The sequence below is a fragment of the Colossoma macropomum genome, unplaced genomic scaffold, assembly GCF_904425465.1.
Source record: "Colossoma macropomum unplaced genomic scaffold, Colossoma_macropomum, whole genome shotgun sequence".
Classification (NCBI taxonomy): Eukaryota; Metazoa; Chordata; class Actinopteri; order Characiformes; family Serrasalmidae; genus Colossoma; species Colossoma macropomum.
The window spans coordinates 36386941-36401190 of record NW_023494790.1 but is presented as its reverse complement, the minus strand read 5'-3'; the positions used below and the strand labels follow the sequence as shown (position 1 = coordinate 36401190).

The following is a 14250-nucleotide window of genomic DNA, read 5'->3' as shown; positions in this document are numbered from 1 at the left end:
AGAGTGGACAGTGAGTGGACACGGTGTTTAAAAACTCCAGCAGCACTGCTGTGTCTGATCCACTCGTACCAGCACAACACACACTAACACACCACCACCACGTCAGTGTTACTGCAGTGCTGAGAATGATCCACCACCTAAATAGTACCTGCTCTGTGAGGGTCCATGGGGGTCCTGACCATTGAAGAACAGCGTAACATAGTATGCAGAGAAACAGATGGACTACAGTCTGTAACTGTAGAACTACAGACTGAAACTATACGGTCAGTGGAGCTGATAAAATGGAGAAAGAGTGTAGAAATGAGGAGGTGGACTTAATAAAGTGTATATATTTGTATAGTCGACTCCCTGTTAAGCAGGCAGTCTTATATTGTTTCCATCTTATAACACCCCTGCTCTGTTTATGTGACATCCCAACACAACTTACTGTAGTCTGACTCACTCAGTATTAAAGCTTCATGCCAGAAGAAGTGGATATTCTGGTCTTCTTGGCCAAAAACAGGCTGGGAAATTCATACATAGGAAATAGTTACACTTGAATTGCAATATTATTCAGAAAAATCGCAATGAGATATTTTCCCCAAATCGTCCAGCCCTGGGAGTTGGTGAAGATATATGAGACAATCCAAATTGCCAGGAGTCAGAACCAACTTGACAGTACTTAATCTTATACTTAATCCGTCTTATATTAACTTTATTTCATACTTATTCAATCTTATACTGGTTCCATTTCATACTGACTTGACATACTGATACTAGATCACACTCTCTGTTTTATACTGTGTCGTACCTCCATGCTGACTGTGTCTCACTGATGCTGCCTGTTGTGTTTTCTGCAGAATGCTGTCTCGCTGTTCCCTTCTGCAGCTGGTCTTGGCTCTTGGGGTGATTTTGCCGCCGGCTACAGACTCGCAGGGCACTGAGAGCCACACTGGACTGCCTCCTGTGGATTGGGATGACCATCTGTTTACAGAAAATCTGACAGCTGCAGCAGCAACAGAGTCTACGATCCACTCAGTTACAGCTGGAGCTTCAGATCCTGTGGAAACCGCCACCCCAAGTGTTATTCCAAGAGGATTTGATGACCGCGCCATGCCCACTGTCAGCCCCATGACCGCAGAGCCAATCATAACCTCCAGCGGTAACGCTCTGACTTTCTGAATTGCTAATATGTTAAAATTATTTTGTTTTATCCACACTAAACCATCGTGATCCTAACTGTGTTCATTTATTTGATATTAGGCACAATAGTATTAAATATCTAATAACAATGAACTGGATATCGACTCTGCTCTCAGTGACTGGTTAAATGGTTAGGATGTAAACAAAGTCATTCAGAGTGGTTTGGTGTGAAACGCTCTGTTCTAGAGACACTTTTCTGACTCACTTCTGACTCGAGTCAGAGTTTTTCACAGTGGTGGTGCTATGAACCAAACGTCCACCTCTAAAAGCTCCCTCACAAAAGGTTATTTCACAAAATGCGCTGCCTGATGTCTCCGACACCGAGTGCGTTTACGTGCACTCTGATTTCTTTGATTGGAGTAAGGTCTACAAATCTGGAGAGCTGGATTTTAGCTCAGTAATCAGATTTCTCAGTGCATGTGTACTCTTACTCTGATTTCTTTCGGATTTTTCAGTCTGAGCATGTGCGAAAACATACGGCAGAACCGGAAATAAGCGAGCAGCGTCACCGCGAGACGCAGCAAAACACTTTTGGAGCGACGCTGAAACCAAATACGTTTGACGAAATGAAGGATTTAAATAGATCATCTAGAAGATGAAGAATAAGTTCATATTTTCAGGTAAAGTGGCGCGATGATATTTTAAAGCCGCGACATGAAGTTCGGGTTGTACATTACGTTTACGTCTCTGTGAGTTTATTGGCTGGTTGCAAAGTAGAAATCTGATTACTGTCTGACTCATGTAGACCTGGAGTTTCCCCATTATCCGATTAATCAAGTTCATCTAAACGTGTGATCGGATTACTGACAAAATCTGATTTTCTGCAGTTACCACACTCACTTTTTTACGATAGCTGTACAGAAAGCTTTTAAAAGGGGGGCACAGTTTGGGCAAAATCAACATTTTGTTGATTTTGTAAGTGAAAATAATTTAACACATCCTCTACAGAGAACACGCGTCTGCATGTTTCTGCTGTTTATTTGCTGAAATTAACACACTGCAAAAAAAAACAATAAAACATAAAATGTGGCCTGCGCAAAAGTTAAACATGTTATGTTTGAGTTTGATGTTAAACTCAGCAAATAAATATGAATTGTGCGCTAAAATTAGCAGAAAAATGCTGTATTTAAGTTACTTTACTTTCACTTAGAAAATCAACAAAAAGTATATTTAAACACAGTGTACAGGGTGTTAGGGAGTTTTCTATTGTACGCACATTTGTAAGCAAAATAGTTCCCAAAAACAACTGTTTTAGTTTTACCAAAGTTTTGTAGGGGACCTTTCAACCTTTTATCCATAAATTAACCCTTTTACACATCTGCTGATTACCTGCTGTGAAATAGTGGCATCAGTATTGGGATATACTTGAAATTAATATTGCACCAAAGTCATGATGTATCAGTATTTTAATTTAGTTTCTAATCCAAATAGAGTTTTTTCAATATCAGGCAGTAATTTATATTTTTTCAATTCACTTTGTTCCACAATATCTGGAACCCCTGGTGATGTTTTCAACTAGGGATCGCTGCTCAAACATCTGCTAACATGATCCATGTTTCACGGTGTTCCTTTGGCTGCAGATTGCATTTGTGATCTCACGCCAGATTTCTGTGACATCGGCTGCTGCTGTGATGTGGTGGATTGTGGAGTTGCCAACCTGAGCTCTGTTTTCAGTGGATGCAGGCAGGAAACCAGGTAAACTAGGGATGGACTGATATTTAGTATTAATGTAAACAGATATTAGATATTTAGAGAAATGTTGTGAATATTGAAGTGTCTCACTTGATTTGAGGCCTGGAGTGTGTGTTGAGAGCTGGCTGATGTTCCGAGCCAACGTGGACCCCCAGCTGGTGACAGTGACTGACTCGCTCTTCTGCGTTCGGAAAGGGAACGGTAAGGTTCCTTTCAGCACAGATCCTTCAGTGCACTGGTTCCCTTTTAGCCTTTATCAGATCCTCATACAAAAGACTGGGCGCCCCTGGTCAGATTACATGTTTTCAAAGGGAAAAATAAGCACATCATCTACAGAGAACTCAGTTCTGCACATTTTAATGCATAATCACTTGTAACATAAACAGCCTGTTCAATCCTTGTGGATGAGGAGAAGTTTAAAAATGGAAAATGGTCAAAGAAAATTTCATAATGATTGGACCAATAGAAATGATCCAAAATTGCTTGGAATAAAATCTTTTTACATTGAAAGTAAAGAATTTATTGCGTTCTCCTGTAAAGTTTTTGGAGATGTTTTTTCAGGATGTTTTTCAGGACAGTCTTGTGCAAATGTGTGCTGATGTGCACGAAAGTAAACGTTCACTTTTTTCTTTTTTACATTTAGAGATGGACGTAGTAGCGCAGACCCTGCCTGCCCTCTCTGAGGGGCCGTTCTCCATCTTCTCTCCTCATTTCTCAATACGGGAGCCCACCCCCTACCGCAGCCGCAACTCAAGCTTCTACAAGGTGCGCCGCTTGGTCTACTGTAAAATAAAACTACTGAACAGAGTTCTAAGACGTAACGGAATAAGTAGTCTGGGATATTCATTCGTTTGACTCATCATCTGTTCTGTAGGTGTGTATAGGAGTCATTCCATGTGATCGGTGCTGAATGCTAATTAAAATTTTTTTGATGCAGAGTCATCATAGTTTTTTGTCCTCAGGAATTTTAATTAAGTATTGCCCTTACTGAAAAACAGATTTTCTCACCTCAGTATAGAAACAGGATCCAGAAACGCCGCTGCCTTCTGTGGTCCGACGAATCAACATTTGAAATTCTTCAAATTCATAGGCGCTGCGTCCCCTGGGCTAAAGACCATCTGGTTTGTTATCAGCACAGTTCAAAAGCCAACATCTGTGATGGCATGGGTGACGTGCACATCTGTGAAGGCACCATTAATGCTGAACGATATTTACAGGTTTTGGAGCAACATATGCTGCCATCCAGACGACGTCTTTTTCAGGGAAGGTCTTGATTATTTCAGCAAGACAATGTAAAACCACATTCTGCATGTATTACAGCAGCATTGCTCCGTAGTAAAAGAGTCCGGGTGCTAAACTGACCTGCCTGCAGCCCAGATCTGTCACCACCGAAAAACATTTGGCGCATTATGGAATGAAAAATATGACAAAAGAGCTGCTGAGCAGCTGAAATCCATGTATCAGACAAGAATGGGAAAACATTTCACTTTCAAAACTACATCAGTGTCTCCTCGTGTGTGATGCAACACAGAGGTAAACATGTCCCCGTCCCAACTTTGGACCGTGCTGTTGGCATCATATTTAAAAAGGAGCATATATTTTTCAAAGAACAATAAACTTTTTCAGTTTCAACATTTGATTTGTTGTCTTTGTACTATTTTCAGTTAAACATATGGTTTAAATGATTTGCACATCATTGCATTCTGTTTTTATTTACATTTTGCACCCTGTTCCCAATTTTTTGGTATGGGATTATATATAGAACTCATGGTTCTAAATACAACCCTATTTCCAAAAAAGTTGGGACGCTGTGAAAAATATAAATAGAAACAAAATGCAATAATGTGCAAATCACTTAAACCCTATATTTCATTGAAAATGCTTTAAATACTTGGCCAGGTGGAACATCATATTTAGCACTGACCATTTCTCTTTGTAACAGGTGGACGACATCATTCTGACATATTACAACAACACATCCATAGTGAGCGTGCTCAGACACCCATCGCCAGGGGCGGCATCTTCTTCCTGCGTGGACCGCAATCCTGCAAGTATGGCTGAATTTTCATTTTGTTCAGCTGTTTGACAGGAATAAAAAATGATTAGAGTTGCGCTTCAGTAGTGCTACACTTAAAAAATACTATCAAAAACTGTGAATGCGATGGTTTTACTCAATATTTGGAATACTGTGTTGCACTAAATCCAGTTAAACGGGACTAATTTTGTTCTCTCTATAACGAAACATGCAGTTGGTCATGTGGACGTGGCAACAATAACCAAGGGAGGTGGGACTTGACGTTATTTCCATTGTTAACATTATAAGCATTCCTCGGTCAAATTCCTTGAGATCATGCAAACACATGACTCCAAACAGGGGCGCGATAGCAGTGATTTCCGAAGTTCCACTCATTTCTGTCACAGAGAAAACCACCTTAGATCTGGCGTTCCTACAGAATGATGACTTCAGAAGTATATAGAGGCCTGTTAGGTTGGTGGAGCTCATGAAATGGTAATTGAGTGGAGGCACTCAAGGCTGCTCTGGAGATTGTAGTACATACACGAAGGAAACGACAGCCATAGACAACCATAGGAAAGTAGTTGCGTTTACATGTTTCATTGTGTTTCTTTCTTTCTCAGAGTTCCTGCGTTCTGGCTCTCTGTCCTGTTCACGAGCTGTGAGCGCTCAGTCTTGTGGAAGAGATGGCGCGCTGAGCGTTCGTTCGTTCACTGGCTTCAGCCTCCTCAGGGTAGGTCTGGGTAAATCTACCTCAAATCACCAGATTTCAGAAAAGATTGTGACAGAAGAATGCTGTTTTCAGTGGTATACACCATTTTGCACTAGTCCTCGTCAGACCCAAGTAATACATTTGAAAATATGGAGGGGAGCAGCAGTTCGAAAAGATGCGGTGGCGCTTCACAGCGGTGGTATTGTGTGTTTGGGGGAGTCCTGAGACCCCCTTCTGCTGTGTCTTTAAGGTTGGGGGGTGATCTTTTTTCCTACTAGCTGGTGAATGCAGAAGGAAGGCTAGTATTATTTGTATAGCTAATGTTTTTGCAAGGAATCCGTTTTTTATTGAAGCTGTATTACTGCAGTAGCTGTCTTCAAATAATCATTACAATGGAGGGAATACATTATCTAAACGACAGAAAGACTCATCAGATAAAGAGGACAACAAGCTTACAGCTAAAGTCAGCAGTGTAGCTACTTAGCTTCCAGATACCTCAGCTTGGCTCCTGTTCTCTGGCTTTTGTTCACCGGTTGAGGCAGGAGTTATGTTAGCTTGGTTGTTAGCCTGTAGATCAGCAGCTAGGCTAGCTGTCAGGGTTGGTTGACACCACAGGGATTCTTTAGCTGCGTTCCAAAGCCTGGGCTGCAGCCGAGGTAGGGCGGGTCCGAGGTAGGCCTGTCCTATGAAGACTCCTCCTTAGTAGCCTGTTGGTCACACAAATGGAGCAGTCCTAACAAGGCTCCGTGGTGACGTCACAAGAAAGGTCCCGCCTCTTGCAATTGTGGCGCGAAACTTGTGAGGGAACTCACATGGAGCCCGCTGCTTTGTGTTTGTTGCTGTGGTAGCTAATACGCCAACAAGCTCATGTAAAATTACATATATACAAATACTTCTGATTAAAATATGATACATGGACGAATGCTTTAATCAAGCATTTTACACTTTATAAGGTTATGAAGACAAATGAACAACTTACATTATATATTTTTTATTATTATTTTTTTTTTTATTGTATTTTTTCCAGGGGAGACATTCAAAAGCAATGCAATGACAACATACAATTCTATGCACATGTTAATTTCCAATTATATATATCCTTTCATACACCTTGTGATCTATATCTCTCCATCTTTTTTATTCTTTAAAAAAAAATCTTTTTTTTTCCCTTCTTTTTGACATTCTGTAAAAGTAAACAAATAACTATATACATTAAAAGCTGAGGAGATGCCTTGGGGTAAAAATTAAAAGGGGTTAGGTAAGAAGAAAAAGGAGGGGGGGGAAATAAAATAAAATAAAATAAATAAATAAATGAAAAAATTAAAAATTAAAAAATAAATAAAAAAGGGAGGGAGTACTCACTCACATTATATCTCTACAAACTCTGGTCTTACAGACTTTATATAATTAACCCATTTTAACCAGAATTTTACAAGTTTTGTCATCTTCAGTCTAATAGAAAAAGTCATTTTTTCCGTTAGATATATTTCATTGACCAGGTTTATCCAGTCATCCAGCGTAGGGGGATCAGGAGACAGCCACTTCCTTGTTATGACTTTTTTACTTGCAATCGAACAACTTACAATTTTAAAACCAGCTCTCCTCCAACGGCTCTGTTTTCCACCATTTTTGTGATGCTGTTTTATTGTTTTTTTTTCCTTTGCGTCGTTCGTGCTCACAGAATTGTGGGTAACTGAAGGCCTGGAAGGAAACATCTGATGCGTCCTTGAAATCACTCAGAACGTAGGCTGCATTTCTAGGCTGTATACGAAGGGTGCTTCACTTTGGAAAAGCCTTCTATGACGTAGCGGCCGAAAAATGCAGCCTAGGCTTTGGAACACAGCTCTTGTGTTTGTATTGTGCATTTGTGTGATGCATGCTGGAGATTGTAGTAAGAGGACGTTGATGAATGAAAACGAACTACAGTCATGAATTCTGTCAAACCGATAAAGCATTCAGATATAATGCTGTGCTACAAAATACTTTATAACACTGTAAAATAGTATGTTGATGTACATTTTGAACACTTTAAGCCAGAAGGCCCCTTTACTAATATCTGGAACTTTTGCAGGTTCCACGTCTCTCAAAAGTGGACATGCCAAATCTAACGGTAAACTACAAAAATTCATATATACGTGTACGTTTTAGATTCTTCTGATTACCATTCTGTCTGACAGTATGTTCTTTTTTTAATTTCAGATCCCAGTTATCCCGTTGTCCAGCCAGCTTGAACCCAGTGAACATAATGGCTTCTGTGTGAATGTGGTGTCAAAGGTCAGTGCAAGTTAGGCCCAATCTCATTTTACCCCTCGCCCCTACCACTGAGCCCTTAGCCCTCTGTTTTGCGAGTTCACGTCTAGGGGTAGGGTGTCCCGGTTTTTGTTGAGATAGAGGGGTAGGGCGAAGTGTTAGAGCTACATGACCCTCCAAACGGAGGTTTTTCAGAGACTCCAAACAGAGAGTTATGAGAAAGACCGGCAAGATGGCTGAACAAGAGACCAAAGAAACACACAAACTTTATTAAAAATTATGATAACCACTGTATTATCTTAGTTTAATGTTGTTTCAATGTATTATGGTCGTTTTCTTCATAACATGCAGAAAAAATCGCTAACTGTATGCTAAATTTCCTGTTCCACCTTAAATAGTCCAGCAGTTCTGATGCCTGAAGTGCCAGAATGTAAGAGCTGGTGAATATCTGGCTTCAGCTTCATATCACTGAAGAATTAGTGGTGGGTGATAATAAATAATTGCCCCCCTCTTTGAAGGCATATGATTCCCTAAATGTAACTAAAGCCCAGCAGTGAGGAGCTGAACTTTACCGTCCTCTGCTGTCACTGCAGACTGGCAGCGTCGCCTACAGAGCAGCGCTGGTAGCTGTTAATGAAGTAATGTTCTTTTTTATTTGAGGGTCCCATTTCATAGAGGAAGATTTCAACCACTACCCCTTGTAACTCAGCTTCAATGGGTAAGATGAAAACAAGGGGTCGGGGTAAAAATAAGAAATGGGATTGGGCCTTAATCTAGATGTTGATAAAGCTTTGACCATGATATTAGTGCCTGTGCTAAGTGGGCATATATTGCTGTCTGTCTCAGGTGGAGTATGTGATCACATACACGGGCGCAGGGGAGATTACCGCGGCTACACTGAGAGCAGAGTTGGCTAACGCAAGTTTTGGCACCCAGCTACTGCAACAGCACACGGTGCAATTTCAGGTACTTCTCCTAAGCAGCTGATTAATATATGACACATTCATTCTAATAGGAAAACTTCTCCTTTAATAGATCAGACATGATGTCCAAATTTAGCTTCTTTAAGGCCAGAGTGCACCAACAGGTGTTCTAATGTTTGCAGTTGTCCTTAGAACATTCAGAAACTAGAGTGAATGGGAAGAGAACAATCTACAGTCTTTCAACAATCAAACATTTGTGTTTGTCCCGTCGGTGTACTCTGGCCTAAAGTTTTAAACTAGAGCTATGAGGTTAACACTAGAATCTGAGGTTGAAATAATAATAAATCACATCATTTTTATCTTTTGGTAAGCATTGAAAATGGGTCCCACAGACCTGAACACCAAACAAGGGTTAAGGTTGCACAGATTTACCAATGTGATTTAGGGCACAGTGCAAACTGTTATTAGCTATGAAAATGAATGAAACTTCACCAAATAGATAAACACAGCCAAAAGACGCTGAGCCACATTTTGACTCCCGCCATATGGACACCACAGATTATGTTTGCAATTTCTGTTGTTTCTTTTTATAAATAGCTGTTGATCTTCAAATTTAATTTCAAACTTAATATATATTTTTACAAATAGAAACTGTGAACATAATCTTGAGCAGTGGTCCCCAGGGACCCCCAGATGGTCCACATTTGTTCTCTATCTCTGTGCATTGGGAGTTGAGTTGGAGCAAAAACACAGAGGGTCCCATTCAGCTCCTGCCTCTCTAATTCATATGAGTCTGGTCTTGTCCATCACTTTATAGTTATTGGTCTGAACTTTTTTCAGTGATATCAGAGGTTTTGAATGTGCAGTGCAAACTCAATGCAGTTGGAATTCTTCCCTTTACAGAAGCAATCTCTAATCTTAAGTCCAGTTTTGTTGCGTTTCTGACCCTTTTGGACAGACGCCTTATAGTGCTAAACTGGAAGTCGCCTGCCCCCCCATCTCATTCTCTTTGGATCAGAGATACACTTCATTATTGTACCCTGGAACGAGTTCGATTGACTTTAAAATGTTCCACACTAAGATTTAATAAAATATGGCAACGCTTTTTTACCTGTGTGAAAAAGCTTTCCAACTTTACTGTCCCAGAGTAAAATTTGATTACTGTACCAGAACGTTGACCGCATCCAATGACATCTAACTTTAAGGGCTATCTGACCCCCGCTAAATGCTCACCATTTCTTCTTCTACTGTTTTTCACCCCTTTCTGAGTTATATAGAATATTTTCATTCATACTAGAACTGTGATGTAGTTAATAATGGACCCTTATTTATTTGCCTATTTATTTATTTATTTTCTCACTTTATTGCTCTGCAGTTGTTTGTTGTTTGTACTTTGTACTTGAATGCATGTTTATTCAAAACATGCATGATGTGTGTAGAAGTGAAGGGCAGTCAGATTCTGTGGGCCTGTCAGAATTCATCTCAACACCTGTCTGAAATGGACGCCCCCAGTGTTTAACTGCACTGTGAAATTCTGTTTCTTTTATGGTTCACAGTAAGTCATATTGTGCCCTAAACCACATCTGCAAGTCTGCTATTTACTACTGGTTTTTGGACTATTGGACTATTGGTGTTTGTTGTTGTTAAGTTTGGACACCAAACAGGTCTTGGCTGATCGACGTTCTCTGGGGTAAGTGGATAACTGTGTAAATTTGATGTTGCATTGCTTTGATAACATCCAATTACTGGGTTGCAGTTGGCCACGCCGTCATCACCTCCTTCTGGCACGCCATTGGTGGGCTTGACGGTTGGGACACCAGTGATTGGCTGGTTTGGCGAAGAGGCTCAGCCTGTATCCTTTTACCATTTTCTGTTAGGTTTACTAGAATTACTAAATGTCATGATTTATATTGGATTTATATCATGAAAGTGTTTTGAAGTGATGTTATATGGTATGTCTAAAAAATATCCAGACACCCCTAATGAATGAACTTGGGTCACCATGCCCAATGCCAAGTGTGGGCTACAGTGGAGAGCATTGGGCTGTGGAGCAGTGGAACTGTGTTCTCTGGAGTGATGCAGCTCCATCCAATACCTTTGGGATGAGTTGGAGTGATCCAGAACTGAACATCCAACATCAGTACCTGACCTCACTAATGTTCAATCAAATCCTCACAGCAATGTGCCAACATCTAGTGTAAAGCCTTCCCAGAAGAGTAGAGGCTGTTACTGAAGCACAGACTCACTATTAATACCCTTCATTTCAGAAGAAACTCTGGAGGTCTACATTTTCACCATATCACTCAGCCTTATTTAAAGCGGGCTTCTTGTCAGAAGCTACTAGCATCCATTACGAGTGACTGGTTGACTGTCTAAGCTCTTTAACTCTGTGTAAGCTGACGGTCCAGGGACTGTCTGTCGGAGGAGACTGTTCTACAGACCTGTTCAACCGAGCTCCCATTCTGTTCACCCACAACGCCATCACTGGCTGCACCTTCAGGTACCATCTACACCTACTAACGTCTGAACTACAAACTATGCTAACTACTTTACACTGATCAGGCATAACATTCTGACCACCTCCTTGTTTCTACGCTCATTGTCCATTTTATCAGCTCCACTTACTATATAGGTGCACTTTGTAGTTCTACAGTTACAGACTGTAGTCCATCTGTTTTTCTGCATACTTTGTTAGCCCCCTTTTACCCTGTTCTTCAGTGGTCAGGACCCCCATGGACCCTCACAGAGCAGGTATTACTTGGGTGGTGGATCATTCTCAGCCCTGCAGTAACACTGATGTGGTGATGGTGTGTTAGTGTGTGTTGTGCTGGTCTGAGTGGATCAGACACGGCAGTGCTGCTGGAGTTTTTAAACACCTCAGTGTCACTGCTGGACTGAGAATAGTCCACCAACCAAAAATATCCAGCCAACAGCGTCCTGTGGGCAGCGTCATGTGACCACTGATGAAGGACTAGAGGATGACCAACACAAACTGTGCAGCAGTAGATGAGCTATCGTCTCTGACTTTACATCTACAAGGTGGACTGACAAGGTAGGAGTGTCTAATAGAGTGGACAGTGAGTGGACACAGTGTTTAAAAACTACAAAGTAAGTGGAGCTGATAAAATGGACAATGAGCGTAGAAACAAGGTCATAATGTTATGCCTGATCAGTGTATGTGAGTTATGGATACCATTTCCTGGCAGCTAGTGGAGGTAAAATAACCTGTTTTTTGTTCTCCTTCTCTGTTTCTTTTTCTGGAAGCAGTATGTCAAAATATTGAAATAATGTGAAAATAATTATACTAACGAACTCATCTAGATCTGTTTGCTTTAATCCATGTGATCCTGACTCAGGTCTCCATCCCGCGATTGCGGCTCTCTTAGAGCTCAGCTCTACAGCGTTCTGTGTGGCGCCACGACCCCAGACATGGTTGCCATGACTGCAGGTTCACAGCCAGACTGGAGCAGGGTCATTCTGCAGGACTGTCCCGAGCCCCCTCCAGTAAGTACTGCTCCACCTCTAAAGCTTTACAACAGAGCCCCCTCAGTTTCACATACAACCTCACTCAGAAGAGAGGGCCAGTGTTTAGCCCACTCAAAATCAGTTCACAGTGAAAACCTCACTGGACAGGCCATTTGTTTTTTTTTTTCCATTTTTAATTACTTTATTTTTTCAGTTTTAGTAACATTTAACTAGTTCGTTTTTTTGTGCTGTTCCAGTTGTAAAGTGCTATATAAATAAAAGAATAACAAATCTAGTTTAATAATAATAAACATAACGTAAATAATGATAACCATAATGGGCTAAAAATAAAACCAATTAATATTGTTGAGGAAAAAATATATTAAAAATATATCTGCCACATCCACATGCACCAGATTTTGTGCCTTATTTTTCTACTTGCACTATGACCACAATAATACAACGTAATTTCAGAGGAGTTCAGAATGAGAAATAATTAATATAAAAACACAGCTTGTTAGTACTGGCAACCTAAAGGGTGTAATGCTGTTGAAAAACGCTAACACATTTCTTTATATGTTATTGTATATGTGTACTTTTGTTTTGCTGCACTGTGCAGGGTGAGGTGTGTGAGACAGGCTGTCTCTTGCCCGTCTCCCTCTCAGTGCAAGTACTTTGGGCTCAGAGAGGACTGCTGGCAATGCCGCAAAACCACATCCTGGGGGCCAAATACGTCTTCGGCTGTCAGATACTGAAGGTAAGCTTAGTCCTTCCTCTTTAAAGAATACTTTGCCTAGAAGTCAGATTTAAACACTCACAGTATGTGTTATTTGAAAAAATGCAATTATTTATGCAAAAAAAAAAATGCACTAAAAATTTACATGAAAGGATTGATGTGAAAACTCATAAGCAACCAAAAAGGTGAGAAGTTTGGAAACCAATCTCCTGTAGCAGAGTCTAGTGGCATGGTTCCTTAAAGAACATTGTAGTGATTCTAAACTAAAATAGACTAAAATGCAGGGATAATTGTTGAATTCTTTAATTCATTTAGTTCAACAACTCTTGCATATCATACCAAGGCTAAAAAGCGTTTGAGACCCCACATCTCTTATAAATCGAGGCCACTCTAAAAACCCATTGTGTGTTCTACTGGCTCCATAATGGCATGTAGTGCTTGGACCCCGATGATTGCCACTACAATAGTCTATAGAAATTCGCTTGTTCTACATCAGTTTCAAACGACAACTAAATTAAAGCTGATTGTCTCAGTTTCTAACAATGTTAATTTACACATTAATACTTTTTCTCCTTTGTTTTGTTTTATTTTCCCCAATCCAACTGATGCACCCAATTCTCCTTGTGATTGTTGTGACAAGCATATGATTGTAAACCTAACAAATGTGGAACATAATTGCATTGAGCTCTAATAATTACGATAATTACGCCTATTTGTGTATTATGATGCATTAAAGCGTTAAACCCGTTATTTTTTCTTCTCCATAAATCAACCAGATGTGCAATCATTCACTCTTACAGACGTTCAAATGTCAAAAATACTCAAAATATGCAACTCTAATTTAAGCAGTTTCACTCCAAATGATGATCAGCCAAAACGTTTGGTGTCTGAAGTTTGTTTCTCTACATTCTGCACTGGAACTAAGAGGCTAATATTGCAAACAAGTTATGGAAGCTTATATCCACCAGTTAGCATTGTGCTAACTGTATGTCTAAATCATAACAGATTTACCTCAAACTGTGTTAAGTAACTTCTAATAGACTTGCTCATGTCATTTCTGACACAAAAATGGACTTTCTTCTCTTTCTTCCCAGTGTCCTGTCACTTCTCCTCTGTCCGTAACCACGGAGGTGATTTTCTCTGACGCCACAGTTTACCCAGAAGCCCCCAGAGGTGAACCCCAACCCGAGTGGAAATTCCCTTTTGCTTTTTTCACAGGAGGGGCGGGAGAGCTAGATGGAGAGTAGCTGTGGCAAAACTATGGGAATGTGCTTCT

At 40.4% G+C, this 14250-nt stretch overlaps 1 protein-coding gene and 1 long non-coding RNA gene across 5 annotated transcripts in view; one reads left to right on the top strand and one right to left on the bottom strand.

Annotated features, from left to right (window-relative positions):
• The window catches only part of LOC118809717 (tectonic-3-like), a 24915-nt gene extending 10665 nt beyond the window's left edge, over nucleotides 1-14250 (top strand). For all 3 annotated transcript variants that reach the window (XM_036573254.1, XM_036573255.1, XM_036573257.1), the window contains exons 2-15: nucleotides 840-1141; nucleotides 2763-2877; nucleotides 2975-3075; nucleotides 3518-3639; nucleotides 4817-4925; nucleotides 5512-5621; nucleotides 7672-7710; nucleotides 7800-7874; nucleotides 8697-8816; nucleotides 10530-10625; nucleotides 11170-11273; nucleotides 12130-12277; nucleotides 12858-12995; nucleotides 14069-14250. In XM_036573254.1, coding sequence (XP_036429147.1) covers nucleotides 840-1141; nucleotides 2763-2877; nucleotides 2975-3075; nucleotides 3518-3639; nucleotides 4817-4925; nucleotides 5512-5621; nucleotides 7672-7710; nucleotides 7800-7874; nucleotides 8697-8816; nucleotides 10530-10625; nucleotides 11170-11273; nucleotides 12130-12277; nucleotides 12858-12995; nucleotides 14069-14221 — 1732 coding nt within the window. In that variant the 3' untranslated portion in view covers nucleotides 14222-14250. The remainder of the gene's footprint in view (nucleotides 1-839; nucleotides 1142-2762; nucleotides 2878-2974; nucleotides 3076-3517; nucleotides 3640-4816; nucleotides 4926-5511; nucleotides 5622-7671; nucleotides 7711-7799; nucleotides 7875-8696; nucleotides 8817-10529; nucleotides 10626-11169; nucleotides 11274-12129; nucleotides 12278-12857; nucleotides 12996-14068) is intronic.
• LOC118809719 lies at nucleotides 2798-6255 on the bottom strand. Of its 2 annotated transcripts, none has more exons than XR_005007382.1 (3): nucleotides 6057-6255; nucleotides 2965-3160; nucleotides 2798-2882 (listed from the first exon to the last, which is right to left on the bottom strand). It is a non-coding gene; the product is annotated as an uncharacterized LOC118809719 (long non-coding RNA). The 2 variants fall into 2 exon arrangements; XR_005007381.1 differs by having other exon boundaries at nucleotides 6096-6255.